The 20,701-nt window shown below is 40.2% G+C and overlaps 1 protein-coding gene across 1 annotated transcript in view; it reads left to right on the forward strand.

Moving 5' to 3' along the window:
- The window catches only part of prdm6 (PR domain containing 6), an 81,907-nt gene extending 62,407 nt beyond the window's left edge, over positions 1-19,500 (forward strand). The window contains exons 6-8 of the mRNA XM_073465412.1: positions 3,253-3,634; positions 14,196-14,372; positions 19,301-19,500. Coding sequence (XP_073321513.1) covers positions 3,253-3,634; positions 14,196-14,372; positions 19,301-19,415 — 674 coding nt within the window. The 3' untranslated portion in view covers positions 19,416-19,500. The remainder of the gene's footprint in view (positions 1-3,252; positions 3,635-14,195; positions 14,373-19,300) is intronic.
- Positions 19,501-20,701: the final 1,201 nt, after the last annotated feature.

Genomic DNA, 20,701 nt, shown 5'->3' on the forward strand with positions numbered 1-20,701 from the left:
CCCATTTAGTTTAATTTTATTGATTTCAATATAACAATACTTATATAACTGTAAAGTATGACTATAAACGATATGGCTGTCCCATGTGCAGAGCCAAACCAACAATCCCACTAACAAGTTCTGTGTGTGTGTGTGTCCATATCATAGTTGTCCTTTAAAGAACAAACCCATGAGCCACTCTGTAGCTCTTTGACATGTTTTGTCATTACCATGCACATATAGGCTGCAGTTTATTTTCACTGAAGTCTCAAGAGCACCAGATCTAGATTCCCCTGACACTGAAATAGTCCCCAACAAATGCACTACTCCTCCTGTTAGTGTCCAGCTGTTTACAGAAATGACTGAGCATTGGAGCTGACAGCCACAAGACAGGAAGTCAGAATGTAGTTGAGAGACAGACTGGCACATCACTTTGTCTGACAGTAAAAAAAAATATAGTATAATGCCAGTCTTGATTAAAATAATACTCAGTATATAGTATAGTATATCATTTTACCAGAACATAAATTATACTAATAATACTAATTACTTGAATGTTGAATTTCATGTTCTTCAGGTGAAGTGTGGCCTATGTCCTAAACCCTGAAATGATTTGTGGATCAATGTTGTGTTTTCTGTGGAGCTCTTGGACCTTCTGTTGATGAATAATGCACATAGCATCAAACTGAATGACAAAGATAAATGGATATAAACTCAAATTTAAGGCTGGGAGGGGTCATCATGTGGTTTTCAGTATGACTGAGTGAAGGAGGAGGAAGTGTGTTAAACAGAGGCTGGAACTGATAGATGAACTGAAAGACTGATCTGAGCTATACTCCTCCCCAGTTGTCCTCAGTATTTAAACACATGCTTCCTTCAGGCTTGAAAAGTTACATTTAAAACTTTACACTCTGCTCCATCATTAAGATCTGAGTCTGTGCTCAGTTTGTATTCATGTCACACCCCTGTGGATGAGAACGCACCCCTTATGAAGAAAGAAAACACAGACTCTGCAATGTTGCAAACGGCATCTGCATAATTCTCCCATTTTGATGATGCATTTCATGCGCAGCCCAAACCTTATCGACGTGCATTTTTTGTATATGAGATGTTTGTTGCGAAATGAATTAAGTGTTGGCGAGCGGCGCGTAACGCAGGCGTCAATAGAGCCGTCGGGCAACTTACAGATGGTGTAATTATCTCCTCATAAGGTTATTAGAGGATCAATGGAGCCTGGTGGCCTGATGGCAGAGGTGAGCTGATGAAGGATGGAAAATGGTGATGACCCGACTGCAGAGGTGCAAGCATGGCAGTGTTAGGGAAAACAAAAGACAACGAAGTCTTCTTGGATTAGTGTACAGTGTGCTTTTAAACATAAGAGAATGAGAACAGATGTAGTTTGGGTAACAGAGATGGAAAATGGTCCCAAAAGGTACAAACAAAGAAAAAGGAAAAAAAAAAAAACATAGGAGGAAAAAAAGTTACAACTGACTCCCAAAAACATTGCTACCTAAATGACAAAATAAGTCCGCCTTCGAAGAGAACCCATGAGTGGAACCATCTCCAGTGAGTTAAAGTAGGACAAGCACTCTTGATGTCATTTCAAACATAATGAAGGATTATGAAGTCCAGGTCTGTCCGCTGGTCAGACCGCACAACAGCGAGCACAGCTGCACACTGGGTCAAGTGAGGACAGCTGGCATCAGCTGGTTCACCCAAAATCTAATTTACACACTTCTATGTAATGTTTTTAGTTCCTGTTAATGTTATTTTACTCGACTGTTTTATTCACCAGCAACACTTGCATATCCTATATCTGCTCATTTCATCTGCCTAATACATTTATCATGCCGACTTCTGCGTTCATATTTTTTTGTAAAAAAGCACTTACGAAAACTGAATTAACCAGAAAAAAAGTATCCTGAAGAATACACACGATTTTGAGCTCAACATAAAAAATTCATCTGGACTGGAACACATTACATAAAGGATGAACGCACAATAATTAAAATAATAATTGAAATAAAATACAAATTGAGTTTAACTTCAATAGATATTTCAACTTAAAGAAATACTTGATATTCTTATACTAGTTCTAATACTAGTTGTGGTAATGGTAGTAACACTACTCGTTATAGTATAGTGGTAGCAGCAGTAGTAGTTTTGGGTGTAGTAGTGGATGTAATACTTGTGGCTTTGTAAAAGTGGCACTCGCATGGCTAGTAGTTGTACTAGTTGTATCATTGCAAGTCACTACGGCATGCAGTTGTGGAAGTAAGAAGTAGTAATACTAGCATTATTATTATTATTATTATTATTATTATTATTATCATTGTTATTATTATTATTTATTGTTGTTGTTATTGTTATTGTTGTAATTGTAGTTGCAGTAGTAGAACAAGTGCAGAGGTAGTAATGATATTAGGATAAGTAGCATCACTAACAGTTGTATTAGCATTAGTAATGGTAGTAGCAACAGTAAATGTTGTAGTCGGTTTATCCAAATAAGTGAAGACTCACTGGGACTGCCATCATGTGGTAACCCATGAGAAACAGGCTGGAGGCCCAGTTCAGGCCCTTAGCTGTAGTTTAAGAAACATTTATGTGGTCAGAGAGAGAAGCAGTATGTCACTGTAACTGTACTAACGAACAGACTCCAAACAGCCCAACTTAACCCATAATTCAAATCACTGGAACCAGGAGCCGCAGTTTGCCCTGGGCCAGCCAGCTGGATCTGGCCCCAGTTAGGACACTGTGGCTGGCTTTTTGTTTCCATCACAACAAAAAAAAATCTGAATTACTTTTATTCATCAAACACAGCACACAGACAAAATTTTGTCTTAGGGCTGCACGATATGGTTAAAAAATCATATTACGATTATTTCTGACAGATATTGTGATTGCGATATGATTCACGATTAGTTGGAATGATCATTTGGCATCACAGTTCTTATTTTCACTGAAACACACTATTAAAATCAAGTTTTATTTCAACTGGAGAAGAACATTTGTTGGCAAAGGCATAAATGGTACTGTAAGAAATGGTAAAGTACTTCATTGTACATGTAACTTTTATTAAAAAATAAATATACCTACTTGCGATTTGGATATTGCAATTAGCCATATTGTGATTATATCTCGATTAATCTTGCAGTCCTATTTTGTCCTCTGACTGGTGGAGTCGAGGACATTTTATATTTGCAAAAGTCTTTCTCCAAACTCATTCGCCTAAAACTACAAAACTCATCACTTCTTTTTGTTTTTTGTCCTCAGTAAATGTCCCAGGCACCGTGGTTGAAGCCATGACCAGGCAGGAGTCCCTCCAGTCCTTCAGCAAGAATGGCAAACCCTCCTCCTCCTCATCTTCCTCATCCTCCACCCCCTCTATTGCCCTCATGCGCTCCATGGTCTTCCCCCACTCCCCCTGCCCTAAGAGTTTCTCCCTGTTGGACAAGGTTGGGGTTAGTGTTCAGTCGGACTCGAGTTTCGGCCATTTGGGGGCAAAGAACCAGCGGGTCCTGGCAAGCCCGACCTCCACCAGCCAGCTGAGCAGTGATTTCAGTGACTGGCACCTGTGGAAGTGTGGCCAGTGCTTCAAAACCTTCACCCAGAGGATCCTGCTGCAGATGCACGTCTGTCCGCAGAATCCAGACAGGTAAGACAGCATCCAAATCCCAATATATTATATTATATTTGACTTTTGGGCCCCACATTTTTGGGTACAAAACATTCAGACCATAGTGGACAAGCTGTTTGATGAACAATTCATTATTTTTGAGCTTCAAAATAATGATCACATCAAGATTTCTACTGTTTAGAAAGCGTTATGGATTAATCTAATGTACATACAACAGGGTTGAGCAAGTACTGGGCTGAAACGAGAATCCGGTACAGATAATGAACTTTTCATGTCTTTGAGTATCATTCAAGTAAAATGTGTTGGAAAATCTTCATACGATAGCTGACTGAAGTTTATTCCTCATGTGATCAAAAACTTTCATCTGAAACTCAAGTCTGAAGCTGTTCTATGAATAGTTTTCTAATAAATAATAAATCTAGCAATTTCTGTCAATCCATATTAATTTTTTGAACAGGGAAGCAAAAAATACTCTTATACACTTTCAGCGCCTGTTTATGTTTTGTAAGAAAGCCAGGAATACTTACCGATTAAACATTATCACTATGAACATGACGCAGCAGTCAAGTTTTTTAAAGCCTGTTGTTTCAGTTTTTTCAGCAGAAGCCGGCAAACCTGATAGTCAGTTTGCAATTTATCACTGTGCTCGTCTCATCATAACACCGTTAGTGTGTGACAGAAAGTGGGAGTTTGTGCATAAGAGTGAAGAGAGTGTAAAAGTGTTTGAGTGTGTATAACATCTGCCAACTTAATTATATACAGCATGGACGGAGGAAGGAGGGAAGAAGAGGAGATGTGATGTGTGTGTGTGTGTGTGTGTGTGTGTGTGTGTGTGTGTGTGTGTGTGTGTGTGTGTGTGTGTGTGTGTGTGTGTGTGTGTGTTGGGTAGACGGAGGATGTATTGGAAATTTTTTGCTTAGCTTTATTTTTTGCGGGGAGAGTCAGAGCGGCGTATAAATCAGTGCTGTGCGTCAGTGAGAAATACCTCGCCTTACGGTGACGGGGCCAGGAAAACAGATGCCACTTATTCAATAAACTAATACTCATAGGGAAGAAAAATGTGGGCTGGATATGGAGGAGGGAGGGAGGGTCGATGTGGAGCTGCCTGTCAATAGGAAGGTTTTATGGGACAGAGGAACAGATAAAATTCAGCTGAACAAGCCAAACAGACCTGAGTCCAAGGCCCCACTGTACTTCACACTCATCTGGACTGGAGTTAGACCAGTATGCCCATCACAGCATCTCTCTGCCCATATTAAAACCTGAAGTCCTGCCAATTTTTTTTGCAAGCATTCAACAACCACGGCTCCCATGACACTAAACCATAAGCTGTCAAAAGCTCCTTTATCTCAGACTCTTTGTATGTTAGTCTTAAGTTTGTGTCATCTGTAAAGAAGCAACAGAATTAGGAGGTCCTAGGGGTCCTGTAGGTGGTTCCGGTGGCCCTTGAGAGGGTCCTAAAGTCGTCTTAAATTGATAAGGTGTTTTCCTGGAGGAGTACCATAGTGGCGGTTTCGGAGCTTCTTATAGTCATTGTAGAGGGACTTGGAGTCCTGTATAGAGTTGTAGTTGTCCTTTCGGAGGTTGTGGCAGTCATTGAGGAGTCATTAAGGTGGTTCTTGTGATCATTCGGGAGCACCTTTAGGAGGCAGGCAGTAACTGAGGAAGTTCTACAGGTCTTTTAGGTGGTTCTGATGGTCATTGAGAGGAGCTTGTACTGTAGAAGTCCTTTAGGTGGTTTTTGTTGTCACTCTGAAATTACTAGATTACCTCAAGGTGGTTCTTATTGTCCGTAAAGGGATAGTTCGGGTCTTTTGCTCTGGGGTTGTATGAGGTACTTATCCCTCGTGAGTGTATTACCTGCAGTAGATGACCATTAGCTCTCCCCCTGTGTGGAGAAGCAGTGTGGAGCGGTACGGACAGCAAAACCAGTTTAGCCACCTAAAAGTAGGCCCACCTAAAAAAAATATATATCTGTTTAAGTGTACGCTATAATTTGAGCATTTTTGGAGCTTTACATTTACATTAAGAATAAGTACCTCATACAACCCCACATCAAAAGACCCGAACTATCTCTTTAAGGAGGCTTTAGGGGTCTTTTAGGTGGTTGAACACCATACCAAGGAACATTTAAGCTGTTATTATACTAACCCACTCTTTATATTTGTTTTTATTACTCCAATTATCTATCTTATCTGTATTGTCATTGAAGACGCAGGTTTCAGTCTGCAAACATTAAACCAGTATAGGGATTATGGTGTTTCCACTGTTTGCTTTTCTCTCTTTCCCTTCCTGATTTCTTAACGCTTCTCTCCCCCCTCTCATTCCCCCTCTCCCTCTCCCTTCATACATATTTATTGATGTTTACTTGATGGGAACATTTGGAGCTGAAGACTGATGGCTCTTTATATCAGCTTAAAAAAAACAGCACACAACTCCTCTCAGCTCCATCTCTTTCAGGTTTGTTTTTTTTCTGCTGAGTGTTTCTTTTTCTGAACTTTTTCGTCTTCCGTGTCATTTTTTCCCCCTGTGTGTCATTTCAACAAAATCCATCATCAGAGGAGCAGTTTGTTTATGTCAATGAGGCCTTGGAAGGTCTTTCGATTCAGTTTCAAGCTGGTGTCGGGATGCAGGATACTGTTTAAGTTTGGTGATAGCGATGAGTGATGAATCAGGAAAAAAATCATAACAGAAATGCGCTGCGTTTCCACTTACAGGTTTGACATGCGTACTACAAAAGCAACGTGGTATAAACCGCAGCAATGAATGAAATTAATAACTGCGTTTATGATTGATGTGTTTACAGCACTGGTGTTTAGAAGAGTCATTAGTGCTTTCTGAAAATGGGCTATTTCTGCTAAGCACTTTGATCTCAAGTGTTCGCAATTCAGGTCTCATTCTGGTGGCTGATGCTGTTTATGAATCAAGCATGTTGTGTATATGGAAATAATCACACTTGTATATCAAAGGACAGACAGTTTACAGCTGATTGAAAGTGTGTATCAGCGTAGACTTGACTTTATATAGGAATTAAATGTTCATTTTGTCGTGTGTTTTTACCATCAAGCAATGCCTTGTCAATGATTTGTCCGCAACACACGGTTCTGTGTTTTTTTTTTCCAGTGATATGTTAAACATTTAACTTTCTCCGTTTCTCAGGTAAGAACGACAATAATCCTACATGAGTAATGGGGTACGTTCAATGTTTGACTCCATCACTGGAAAATCTGAAGAACCCTGAGCTGAGATAATTGACAAGGCAAGAGGTTTTCCCCAATGACCCTTCATTTTCATGGTAATAATTTCACGTAACGATGACTCAACTGACTTACAAGTAATGTTCGGTGTAGCTTTTACTCTGAGAACATACAGAATAATAAGAGATTTTGATTCAGATGCAGATTTTGCACATTTTTATTGACTATTGACTATTTATATGACTATTGTATACACGTATGAGGATGACAGAACAGTGGTTTCTGGCGGGGATAAATGCAACGTTATTTGCTTAAACAGAAGTAAAATATTCTTCAGGAGGGCTCCTGCTTTACCTCCAACTTTTGGCTTATTTGGATGAAATAACAATGAAGGCAATTAGAATGAAGCCTGACAGAACATGACTCAATTAAAAGTTACATTTGTGATAAAAATAATGTGCATTTTCTACACAATGTCCTCGGCCTTCCTAGACCTCATGGAAAGGAGAAAAATAACTATGAAAAGGTGCAAAACGTTGCAGACATGAGGTTCCTTCAGAATACCAACAATTTTAGCGCATTTAGTGTTGAGATCAGCGTTTTCCACCTAAACCTTTGAACTCCAGACTGGCTCACCTGCTAAGTAACATCTACAGTAAACTCTCCAACTACTATTTAACTCCAGTTACACATTGACAATTAAAATATCACTTTCAATTTGTGGTTGAATTCTGTTAATTGGTGCAGATAAAGCAGTTATGACACCAAAGTTTGACTTTCATCATTGTATCTCTACAATCATAATTTGCCAGTTTTCATTCATGTCAGTCTGTCAAAGGATTTTAGTTGAGGCACGTTAGCCCTCAGTGATCCACTCTGATGATCTACTTTTTGTAGTATATTTTGAACTTGGTTCAGTTTGGTTCCCCCTAAGAAAAGAGTCATTTTTGACATTAGATAAAATAATTGATGTCACGTACATAAAAAAGTGACTTCCAAGTGACAGCAGATGTATTAAGTCACTTGTTGGCCAAAAGTTTGACAGGTTAGCAGACTGCATCAAATCTGAAGAAGTTAAGACGGTGTGAATGACGTCCATTCGTCTCTCTCAGAGACTGTTAAATGATTTTAGTTGAGTTTCTCTCTGCTGGGTTAACCGCTTAACTCACTGGTAGTTTTGAGGTAAGAGGAGCATCATAGGTAATCAAAGGTATCAATAGCTTCTGACGGAGCCGTGTTCACGTAGAGCTCAATAAAACACAAATCTTCAAGGCTCCCCGGCTGCTCTATGAGCTGAGAACATTCACAATAACACAATTAACTCAAAATGTTTGCATGTCAGCCTAAAACAGGGCTGTTTCTCTATGTTGCTAAACAGTTGACATTTAGGAGATTTATCACCCAACAGTGAGGACATATTTGCATTAAACACTAACACAGATGTGTGTTGTCCCTGCTGGACACACAGATGTGTTGAGAAATTACTTTATTCTTTTTTTCAGTGTGTAGCCGCAGGAGTGCCTAATAATGATCCATCACTGTGATGGACGGGCTTGTAGAAATTCATTCAAAGTCTATTTGTATCCGTCATGTTGCCACTATAATAAAAAACCTCATATGCGTCTGCATACGGGTGGATTTTAACATGTTCCAGTGGAGGTCTGTAGTCATGTAAATTTGACTTTTTTGTGTTTTTATTTGCTATAACTTTTGTTAAACACAATGGATTTTGTTTTATTTGCTTGTTTTTTTCTTTTATTCAATCTATTTATTTAGTTTTAATGTTGTGGCACTTGATTTTTAAAACATGAGCAACTGGCTTCTAGCTGGCTATCAGATGTCATCTGTTGTCTTTTGTTTGAATTTACTGCAGCTGGGTCTGATTACAGTTGTTAGGAGTCTGAGAAATGCACCCCAGCACCTTCATTTGGTGCCACAGGACTCTTCACATGTGAAATTAAGCTGTACTAAAGTACCAAACACTGCAGAGGTTGAATACAGCTGGTCACAGTGCACTCTCAGTGGATGCAACAAGAAAACAATGATGAGCAGTAGTCAGTAAGTGTACAGTGTTCCTTGGAATACATCAATTGATGAAAAGGTTTACACGAAAAACAAAACACAGGGCTGTCTGTGATGACACCATATTGGCTGTTCGCTTGCTTTTTGCTCTCGGCTGATTTGATGAGTTCAACTGGATGATGAGAGGATAGTCAATACAGTCAAAGAGAAACAAAAAGAGAGATGGATGGTGGTGGAAACAACACAGTGAGAGGAAGCCGAAGGAGTTTAATGTGTTTGTATGGGGGTTTACCAGTGATTTCATTTGTGCTCGGATGTGCGCATGTCTGCTCACATACGTACAGTGTGTGTGCGTGTGTTCAGAGAGCCATCGATTGTGTATTGACGAGGCGGGAGCAGTGATTTATAGCTGCTGGTCTCGGGGGAATGATGTCTTCATACGAGGCGGACAGAGGAGTCATCCTCACAGCGCAGATATAACTCCATATGGATTAGACCGACTCCATACGGGTCAATCAACACACTTCACTTTGCATCACTGCATGCTGCAAACACACACACACACACACACACACACACACACACACACACAAACACAGAGAGAGAGATTCACTTTGTCACAGAGGTCTGAAATCAACTTGAAAGCTGAAAATCTCTTCTCGCTAAGAATCGTTTTTACCTCCATGTGACAATGTACTTGTCTATGATGCTTATCGCGTTATTTAGTGATCCGCTGAGGTTTTGGTTTCTGTTTTACTTTGTTTCATTCAACCTATAATTTCTGCTGCTGCTACTCTCAGTGACAGCTTGCATTTATCATCACAGAGCCAAACAGCTACAGAGGAAAATGATATTTTTTGGATTGTGTGGCTCATCGGTTATATGTTTGGACTCATTTAGAATGAAAAATAATACGATTTTAGTTTTATGTTTTTACTGGCTTTCGTGATATTAAATTGAGCTAGAAACGTGTCAGTGTCTTGAAACAAGGCAAGACAAGTCAAATTACTTTTTAGTATCAAGATAATGACTGTTGTTTCTACAAAGTTAATCTAACAAGTTGATTTGTGTGAAACAATTGAAATGATCGCAGCATCTTGGAGGTTTGTCACTTTTTTTATGAGATAACATTTAGGACAGTAATGTGAATGATTTCTGTTAAATATAAATCATAAAGGTTTCAAAATGGTTGACAAAAAGGAAAATGAACAGGGGCATGACAGCGGCTGGAGGGCTGAGACACATACCGCGTAAACTGCAACACCTCAGCTTCATTTAATTATGAAGTCACACGAAAATGATCTGCCCTATCTTGTTTTATAGTGATCTGATTGAATATTCGGATACAGACGTCTTGTTGGAGTATTTTTCGGGGGCTTATTCTCCTTCATTCAGTGGGCAACCCATTTAAACTCTGCAACGACTACACCCCCTGCTGTCCCCACTCATGACCACCTTCTTGCCCTCTGACCTCCCTCTGATGAAATGAAAACGAGTGTGAGTGCCAAGAAACTTCATTCCCATGTAGTCTTAATAACTGGAGCAGTGAGGAGCTGGTTGGCATGCAGTCTGGCTCTCTCACACACACACAGCCTGTCTCTTTCATCGGCTCGTGTGTTAAAGGTGCGGACACAGCGACACGTTGACACCGGCTCTGTTGTTGTTACCACATGTTGCGTTGAAAGGCGACACAAGGTTTATTGTCCCGAACTGAATTTCACAGACGTGTTGAAAATGACTAATTTTATAGATCACACACACACACACATGGAGGCAAGGCTAAGTGGGAACAACATGGCAGCCGGTTCGACTCTCATCGCCCGTCCAAACCAAGTATTATTAGTTTATCTGTGAACCAAATCGAAGCATCTATTTTGTATTTTTGTAAGCCTGTCGCTGTGTTGACTCTGAACATATGTGGCTGTCTGTGCTGTCAACAGACTGTAACACCGTCAGACTGAATAACTATGAGGCTAACAGGCACCGAGAGAGATGCTGCTCAGTTTCATGTAGCTGCACGCTACAACCGACACAAAACGGAGAGGGCTTTAAATCCTCGGTTGTAACATCTGTTGTTATACATTTGAAAATAGGACTAAACCTAGAAATTGGGTCTAAGTTCAGTGAATTAGTCTTCGGTTCAGAATATATGAGGCTCATGTTGAGCTCCTATACAAATGACCATGTGTGTGGTAATTCATGCATATGTGTGATTGTGTGCAGATTTTCCTCATTCACATATTTACATGTGCTTGTGTGTGCAAATATTTGGCTGCCGTATACATACCTGTGTGTGTCTGTGCGTGTGTGTGATGGAGGTGTTTATGCTTCACCTCCTCCTCCTTCTCTCTCCACTGTAATAAACAATAACCGGGCATTAATCTCCCGGCCTGCTGCCTTAATAAATAATATCCACACATTCATCAACTTAAACTATTCACAATCAATGCAGCTCTTCATAGAAAACCCACCTAATAAATAGTGGTGCGGCCCACTGAGGCGTGAACTTATAGACCAGCCGGCTGATAAATGAACCGACCCCCACGGCGAGACGCCTTTTATGTGGAAAACTGCAAGTGAGAATTTTTCGATTTTATATTACACTATTTTACTCTTATTACTTTCCTCTGTGAGTGTGTTCGTTTGTGTGTGTTCTCTCTACATCCTCGCAGGGTACAGTAGGTGTTTGTGATTTATTGGAGCGGTGAAGATGTTGGTCTATTTGTTTTATTCTAGTTCTGGGGTGTTTACCTATTTGTAAGGTACTGATGTCAGAGTTTTGTCTTATTGGTTTCAGAATAAGAATCACTTTATTTTCTGACTACAGGCAGCACATGGGACTTTGTCCTGGCCACATCACCGCAGAGACATTTTAACTAACATGGTAATACAGAGCACAGTGATGCATGCTGATAAACAAGGTGCAGTGAAGACTTGTTTGTGTGTATATATACAGTATGTCTCTGAGGGATATACGTGCCCTGTACGTAATATACAGAGGAAGACATTCCTACCTACACCATGTGGAATAAAGTGATTAGAGCTGTGTATAGCAGGATTGTATGGTTTAAATGCTGTAGTGGGGAAAAACACGTGGTTTAAATACATTTTTAAAAATGAGGAAAAACAGGGAATAAAACATTATAAAGAATAATATTTTGTCTGCAAAAAAAAAGGATTAACCTTTAAAAGACCTTCATTTTTGTTGAATAAGGCTCATTAACACAATCTTTTTCTTTCAAGTTTGTGGTTTTTATTAACAGTATTGTGTTTTTGAATGGCACATAAAAGTTGCGCAGAAGAAATTAAAACTCATTGTTTTTTTTCATATTTACATTATTAATGAGGTACTTAAACAAAACAGAAAACATAGATTTTTATTTTTTTTCCATAACTGAAGCTGTTCTCAGAGGAAAATGAGGTCCCCAGAACACTGTCTGAAGCTAGAAAGGTGGCAGGGTCCGCCAAATATAAACAAAGTAAAACAGTATGAAACTGTGTTGTCCTTTAAGGTCAGTTTGTTTATTCAGTTTATTCAGTCATAATAACGAAGAGAGTTTGTTTATTTAATTTGTTTAGGCATAACAGAACAGTCAAAGAAGATCCTTCTCTTTTGATTAAAATGTATTTCCCCAAATTACATAGTGGACCTTTAATTGTATTAAATCCTTCCTTTAATGCTCTCTTTGGAAAGTGGTCGTAGCAACCAATAAAATAATCTCTAGATATTTGAGCTCAGTACAAAAAGTATTTACCCTAGATTTATCCCTTCTTATATCTGTAAACAGGTTAGAGGCAGGAAAAATGATGGGAAACAGAGAGGGGTTGCAAGACACAAGCAAAGAGTGCGATCACACTGGAAGTGTCCTGTAAGTTGAAACAAAATAACCAGATAATGGTAGCAGGAGACTGTGTGTTCAGCTAAATAAATAGAAACAGTGTAAGATTAGATCTGCTGCTGCTGTATGGAAGCAGGACACTATTAGCAGACACACAGCTATTGTTTGTGTCTTGTTTTTTCCCCAGTCTGAATCTCTCCCACTGTGAGCTTGCATTCGGGCCGAACACACACACACACACACACACACACACACACACACACACACGTAATGCACACACAATCTCTTTATATCTATCTTTATCTTCTTTTCTTGTTCTGTTACTGTCTCTATCTCACTCTCCAACTACACACACACAGACACACAGACACACACGGTGATAGATGGTCCAGTCATGATCTCGGCCTGCATTGTTGATGAGGGTCATGCTGCCATGGTTACAAGAGCTGTGTCCGACTCCACTGCCCTGTGTTCGTGTGTGTGTGTGTGTGTGTGTGTGTGTGTGTGTGTGTGTGTAGGCTATCTGTATTTCCAGACCTTACATTACGGTTACTTGCCTCATCCCTCTCTATCTATTTCTGTGTTCCCACGCAAGTTTGTATCCCACTATGTGTTTGATGGGTTTATTTGTGTGATTAGCTGTGTTTGTTTGCAGACATGCTTTTCTGTGTATGTGTGTTTGCATTCTGTATGTTTATGTGATCATTTGCATCTCATGTTTGTCTGTGAAGTCAACTTTATATAGTGCAAAATCACAAGTTCATCTGTAGGACTTTACAATCTGCACAACAATGAACAATTTCAAGCCGAACAATTCTCAATTTGAAAAAGAGCAAAACTTGAAGAAAGCGTCGGAGTCGGAGAAATGGAGCAACAGCAGTCTGAGAATAATTAAGAAAAACATATCAAGTATCATAAGAAAAAAATTCCCTGTACGGAATGAAGGAATGATTTTTTTCTTTAAGATGTTCTTGTTGTACCAGTGAAACGCAGCATTCCCACATGATAATACCACATGTAAATAAGTCGTCAATAGTGCAGTTTGTGTCAATGAAAAACAATTAACCGCATTGCTTAATTCATGTGCTGCTTACCACATATTGTGCATGAACGAAGGAAAATAAAATAAATGATTGTTAAACACACAAACGGCAAAGAGACATACTATAAGAGCTATAATACAGATTTTTCAGTGACCTTATGATGTACAGATTATCAGAAAAGGTGTCTTTTCATTATCTCAGTCTTCTAACAAAAGGCAATCACAATCTTTTTTTAATTGTGAGTAACAGAATTACAGTATACAACCAAGAACTGCAAAGAAACTGGTCGCACAATTGTACCACGAGCATTCATGAACCAAATAAAGCAGAAATGTCAAAATTTGCAAAGCATCTTCAAGAAGCTTCCAGGTTCCACCGAAACCTCCATCACAAAGCCTAGCTCTCCACCACATGACCTGGAAAGAGCATAAACTGCACATACACACCCACTTTACACTCTCACCTGTCTCCCCTTCAGACCATACCAGTGTGGCCACTGCTCCCAGTCCTTTTCTCAGCCATCAGATTTGAGGAACCACGTGGTGACACACTCGAGCGACCGACCCTTCAAATGTGGATACTGCGGCCGTGCGTTCGCTGGCGCCACAACACTCAACAACCACATTCGCACGCACACCGGGGAGAAGCCGTTCAAGTAAGTAACAGTGAGTACCCCCACCCATCCAACCCACCCACCCTTCTGCTCCCTCCCGCCTGGCTAGTTTCACTCACATATGACACCCAGCTAACACCTACTGACATCCTCTTAACCACCTGCTGACACCCTCATCACTACAACACCCTAGCTGTCACCTGCTGGCATCTTAGCAACACGTGATGTCACTTTTTCTAACAATCATGTTTTGATGAAGGAAAACAACCACGTATTTCATTTCAATTAATCCAAATACAACACAGCCTCACCATAAACTACACTGTAGAGCAGAATCACTTATGCAACAAGCTTCCTGGTTATTCCTCAGATTTGTTTTTGTGGTATTGTTATGATAATGTAAGGCAGTTTTATAAAAAAAAAAAGCTCTCGGGTTCTTGTTGAGTTTGGTTCTACTGCCGGATAGATGCAGTATCACTCCCACATTAACATATAAAGCTCAGTGAACAACTGATCAATTCAAAGGGTTACAGGCTGCACGGAGAGTATTCATGATGAGGAAACAGGATTTAAAAATTTCTGTATATTGCAATAAATTAAATTGCTTTTCAATTTTTTTGTTAACCTAATTAATCTTTTCATGCACTTATGAAAAAGTTAAGACTGGCATCTTAATTATTTCTACTGAAGAAAGGGTTTTTTTTCTGAATTTACTGAGATTCACAGATAGTAAAAAACATTAAGGAGGCTTCTGCAGTACTTCTGGTGTACTAGTGTTGCGAGTCCTTTTTGTCTTGCGCTAAATACAAATCTGAAATCTTTTGTATTTTATCATAGTTCAATTTTGCTTTTGGACGGGGGCCAGAAAAAAAACAGGCTTTCTTGGACCTTATTACTTGTTATAGCTCTCTTGCATTATTCATGATCCCTCTGGTAACGTGTGAATATTTTGTTACATCTGCTGTCATGGCGGCTGTGACCTCTGACCTTTGCTTTCCTTACCAATAACTTCCTGTGATGTTGACCACTGAGGAAAATCTCTGCCTGTTTTTGTGTTTTGCTCGCCGTGAGCCGCTGTGGAGGAGCGCTTCAGCACACATCATTCAGTGTAAATACAGAAGCTGCTCGATCACAGCAGTTAGCGGCCTGGTAATACATCTCTGCACACTGAGACTGCTCATTTCCATTTTTTACTCAGTGAAGACTGATGTAATTAGAGGGCAAGCCACACTGCAATTAGGGATTTCTGGGAGCTGCTGTTGTCATGCTGTCATCTCGTCAGCAGCGGAGGACAATAAAGATTCCCCCAGTGGACGCAGAGGTCAGCATTCAGGTTGGGGGCAGGAGGCTGACAGAGGGGAAAGGGCGAAAGTGTAAGAGATATTAAAGAAAGTGAAGAAAGCAAAATAAGGGATTTGAGTTGTGGGAAATCTAGAGGACAAGCGTCAGGGGAAAGCTGGGGGGAAACAAATTAATGTTCTTAATAAGCAATCAGAGAAATCCGAGCTGGTCATTGACGTGGAGAGCAAAAGGGCGAGAAGATTGAGTGAGAAAATGAGAGAGAGGAAGAGCTTGGAGGAACAAGAGATCACAATGTAAAAAGTGAAACGACAAGCGCCCGGCGAGAAATCCGGTTAAAGCAAATCAGCGTTCTTAATAAGCAATCGGAGGAAACCCCGAACCTTTTCATCAGCACTTCAGAGTCTCGGTGGAGGCAGAGCGGGACAAAGACAATCACGGACGGGCGTCAGAAATCTTTAGCGGATCGATGGCCTCGGGGAGTTATCTCCTTTTGGACGGTGCAGCAAATAGATTAAAGCTGCCACTGTCACTTTGTCAGGAGGAAAACGCTCAACTTTATTTTCCCGCTGAGGAGACGGAGGCAGGGATTCTGTGTGGTCGGCAGCTTTTCAGCACTGATACTCGCTGGACTGTGGAGCCTGTCAAACTGCTGCTGCTGTTTTCTCTGCTGTCCTAAAGCACTTTGTCTTTCATGCTTGTTCAAGACTGCTTTAAACTGCAACAACTTAAACTTTTGGCTTCCTGCTGTACTTAACCTCAGCCTCGGAGAGAAAAGTGAAATGTCAGTCCTTTGTTGGCTGATGGCTTCTGATCTGATCCCTTACCAGTAGCTTTGTCCTCATTATTTGTATAATATTCTTTTTACAAATTATATCAGAAGTAGTTTTCTTTTCTTTCACAGTTCACAGTTGAGTATTTAAAAATCAACCTGACCTGCAACAATAGTTGCATACCAAACAAACATACCAAAATCAGGATATATTTTTAACAATGACATTGGGATTTTACAGCTGAAAAAAAGTAAACGTTTGTGTTTTTCTTGGCAAGCCACTGGGTGCTTTTTGGACTGCAGATGCAAAGTTTTTGACAAGTTTAGGTCAGTGAATGACAAATGAAACCACCAATGAAACATTTTGGGCCCTGGCATTCATGTGGAACCCCTCATGGCAACGGCACTCCCCGATGGCAGTGGCCTACCTGGCAGGAAACACATCCTCGACAGGTCAGAGCTGAGTTCGATCCATGGTGGGGCTTCAGTTAGTCCTCTCAATATTTATCATCATCTTAGGAAGATGTACTGTAAGGCCTAACAACCTGCGAACAAGTCCATACATCTACATCCAGCAGACATAGAGCAACATTAGAATCTCATTGGAGTGTTTGTGTCCACCTGATGAGCACAAAATAAGAAAACAGTCTAACTGTTGCTGGAGAACCAAAACTATCGGCTCAAAGAGGTCGTCTGTGGCCACAGAGTTGGGAGTTGATTCTCAGTAGGTTCAGCACTGAAAGCAGCAAATTCACATAACTGATATCTGAATAGCAAAAATACGCACTCAAAGGAAATTGAATGAGTTGCTGTTTCATCACATTCTGGGTAGAATTTAGTAGTAAGATATGATCAGTTTGTTAGAAGTGCTTCCTGAAGACAGTAAATTTTGACAGCAGAAACTTCTTATACATGTCCGCCTGCATCTTTCTGTTCCTATCAGTTCTATCAATCTATGACCGAACACAATTTTTACTTGTTTACTTCCCATTCTGTCCCCTTTTATTACGAAGATTAAGATAAGCGAAACTTCACTGATCCTTGAGGGAAAGTGATTAAAGCCGCCTCTGTCATTTTGTCAGGACAAAGTGCTCAAAGTTATTTTTCCCCGCTGAGAAAAGAAGGAAGCGGCCTGTGAGAGACACTGGCAGGTCGATAGCCAGCGGACTGCAGCGGCCTTGTTTCAGCTCGGCTCTTTGTTCCGCTGGAGAACGGTCTTCGTGTCTGTCCTGGTGGATTAGTTGCTGTGACGGAGAAGCTTCAGAGGAGCTTTGATGTCCGTAGCTGTTGTGGTTTTGTAGATTTACAGACGAATTGGTGCAGGAAGGAGCACCTCGAGGGCAGAGCAGTTCAGTTCAGTCAGGGGTCTGTTTTGTTGTTCTGGGGCTGTAAGACAATGTACAGAATGAGACAGAGTGAAATGGAAGATCTATCTGCTACAAGTGTCTCCGTAATTATTACTGCTGTTTACAAGGTGCCTCGCGCATCCATGAATGGTTAATAACATCCATTAGTATCAGTTGATGTGAATATCTTGCAGTTTCTGTCATTGTGATTTTGGTAAAGCAAAACCAAATGTTTGTGAAGTAAATGTTTTAAAAATCTTTTCAATTCTTTATCTAAAAGAAAGAGAGTTACACGTCCAGATTCACCAAAATTAAACTACTTTAGATCCAACTTATGAATTCAACTTTAGTGAAGTTTGACATGGATTTGTGAATATCATTTGTGCCTCACAGGCTACTTAAATACGTTTTTTTTTAAAGGATTTTAAAGTAAACAATTTTATGTTATTATTGTCAACAATTGCTGTAGAAAAGAAGAGCTGTATTGTTGCATTCGCTGAGATATTCAGTTTTATGTCTGGACAAATTGAAACTTCAAATCATTATTTAAAATAAAAGTAAAAACCAAATCACGTCTCAAAAATCAAACCTGCTTTTTTTACACAAAAGTTGACACATCCATTTCCTACAGAGCGATGATAGTTGACGTTGTGTTTTTGAGATTTAATGAGCAAAAAAACTCAAGTTAAAGAGCTTCTGCTTTCCATTGTCCAGTCCACACAGGGCCGAGCTTCAATACACAAAAATGTCTCTCCTTCCTTATCTAACACTCCCCTCCCTTCCCCTCCTCCTATCTATCCAACAGCATGTTAGTCTTGTTTCAGGGCTGCTAAGTCCAATATTTCAACACAGCTTTCTCTTTGAAGAGCCCCTGCACACACACACACACACGCACACACTCACACACCCTCCGTCCAGCACACACTCACATTTATATACATTTAACTGCCCCCTAACCCCCCTCCAGCTCAGACTAAAAGCTCCCTCTCTTCTCTCTTTCTATTGAAAGTGACAGTGACGCTGCTTTATCAGGCCTGGACATGTCTGTTCTTGCGTTTGTGTGTGTGTGTGTGTGTGAGATTGTGAGATGGGAAAACCCTCCCCAGCCCACTAGATAGATTATTGACAGGTAGATCTTGTGTGTGTGTGTGTGTGTGTGTGTGTGTGTGTGTGTGTGTGTGTGTGTGTGTGTGTGTGTGTGTGTGTGTGTGTAATTTGTCGGTCAGGTTGTGAAGATCAGGGCAACAATTACAGCTTGCCGCTCCGCTGGGCCTCACACACACTTTATACTGTCACTGGATATTAGAGTTAACAGGGAGGTGTGTGTGTGTGTGTGTGTGTGTGTGTGTGTGTGTGTGTGTGTGTGTGTGTGTGTGTGTGTGTGTGTCTACATGTGTGTTGACAGATCTGAGGGTTGTGTCCGTGCGTTTGTGCTTTTAAAGTCCTCTTTTTTCCTCAACAGTGTTGTGTTTTCTGACCTTCTCTTCGTGTCAGACTCGTATCGCTGTTTCTTATCTGTTTCCTATGTTTCTCTTTCTTTATGTGTGTGACAGGTGCGAGCGTTGCGACCGCAGCTTCACACAAGCGACGCAGCTCAGCCGCCATCAGCGACTTCCCAACGAGTGTAAACCGATAAACGAGAGCACCGAGTCCATCGAGGTGGATTAACCCCCCGACTGTTTACTGACTGACTCCTCATTCACATTAAGGCAGCTTAATTTAAAAATGCATCCTACTCTCTCCGTTTTTTCACCCCCCGTCCACACTCGCCGGAAAATTGAAGATTTAGAAAAACAAAATAAATCCAGACGGATGAATCTGAAAATGCTGCTTAATCTTTTTACTAGGAATTTAAATCAAAAGCGATACGTTGTGTAAGTGCTACTGAAGCATCAACCATCCATCACTCTGACCTCTCTCTTAGAGGAAACCAAATGTAATGGACAAAAATAGATTTACATGACAAGTGTACAGGAAGAAAACTGCACTGATTTATGTATTGATTCATTGATTTCATCTCCTTATTCACTATAATATGTCTACAGGGTCATTCCATGCCAGCTCACTGCGGGCCTCCCAGTTCATGTCATGGATTTTCTAAAAAAAAAAAAAAAAAACATTTTGAAACTTCTATTAAATTCATGTGACCTTGATAAATCCTATCACTGTACTCCAAATACTTTTTAAGTTTAAATTTCAGCAGTTGAGTGATTCCTTGTATGTCTGTCTAAACCTCACCAATCGCTCATTTTTCACTGGTTTGGGTTGAAATGTGTCCTGAACATCAGCGAGACCCTGAGGAAACTTGGCAACATGTATTCATTTATATAGTTTTTGCTGAATGGTTACAGTAATCGAATTAATGCAGGAAGTTTTTCATTGGGTTCTGGAAATTTGCAATTCCATCTTGAAATGACTTGGTTTATTGCATATAAGTGATGTCATCAAATTTCAAACTCTCTCGACTAATTTCTTACATCAACAAATCCATAACTCAAAATGTATTTGGAGTACAGTTATTACAGTTACATGGGCTCAGAAATTGTCATTAAGATGTATTCATATTGGTTCTATCAGACCACGTGATCAGGGAATAGTAATATAATTGTCTCAGCATCAAGTAATCAGGTAGTATTTAAGAGCCAGAATCAAATCACTATAATATAATTGTTCAACAGTCTGACAGCAGAAAGAAACTCGAGACCATCCTTCGATAGGATCACAACCAGCCGCGACACCCGTCATGTTCATGTTCCGACTACTCAGTTGTTGTTATTTCATTATTACACACACACACAGAAACTCACAGACTGAAGCATTGCCGACACTGTCCCACAGCTGGTAAAAAATACTTAACTAAATCTAAATTGTGAGATGGCCTGTATTGAAACTCATCATAGTCCCACTAGTGAAAACACGTCAGCTGTGATCAACAATTGTGTCTTTTGCTGAGC

Source organism: Pagrus major, chromosome 5 (genome assembly GCF_040436345.1).
Source record: "Pagrus major chromosome 5, Pma_NU_1.0".
NCBI classification, from domain to species: domain Eukaryota; kingdom Metazoa; phylum Chordata; class Actinopteri; order Spariformes; family Sparidae; genus Pagrus; species Pagrus major.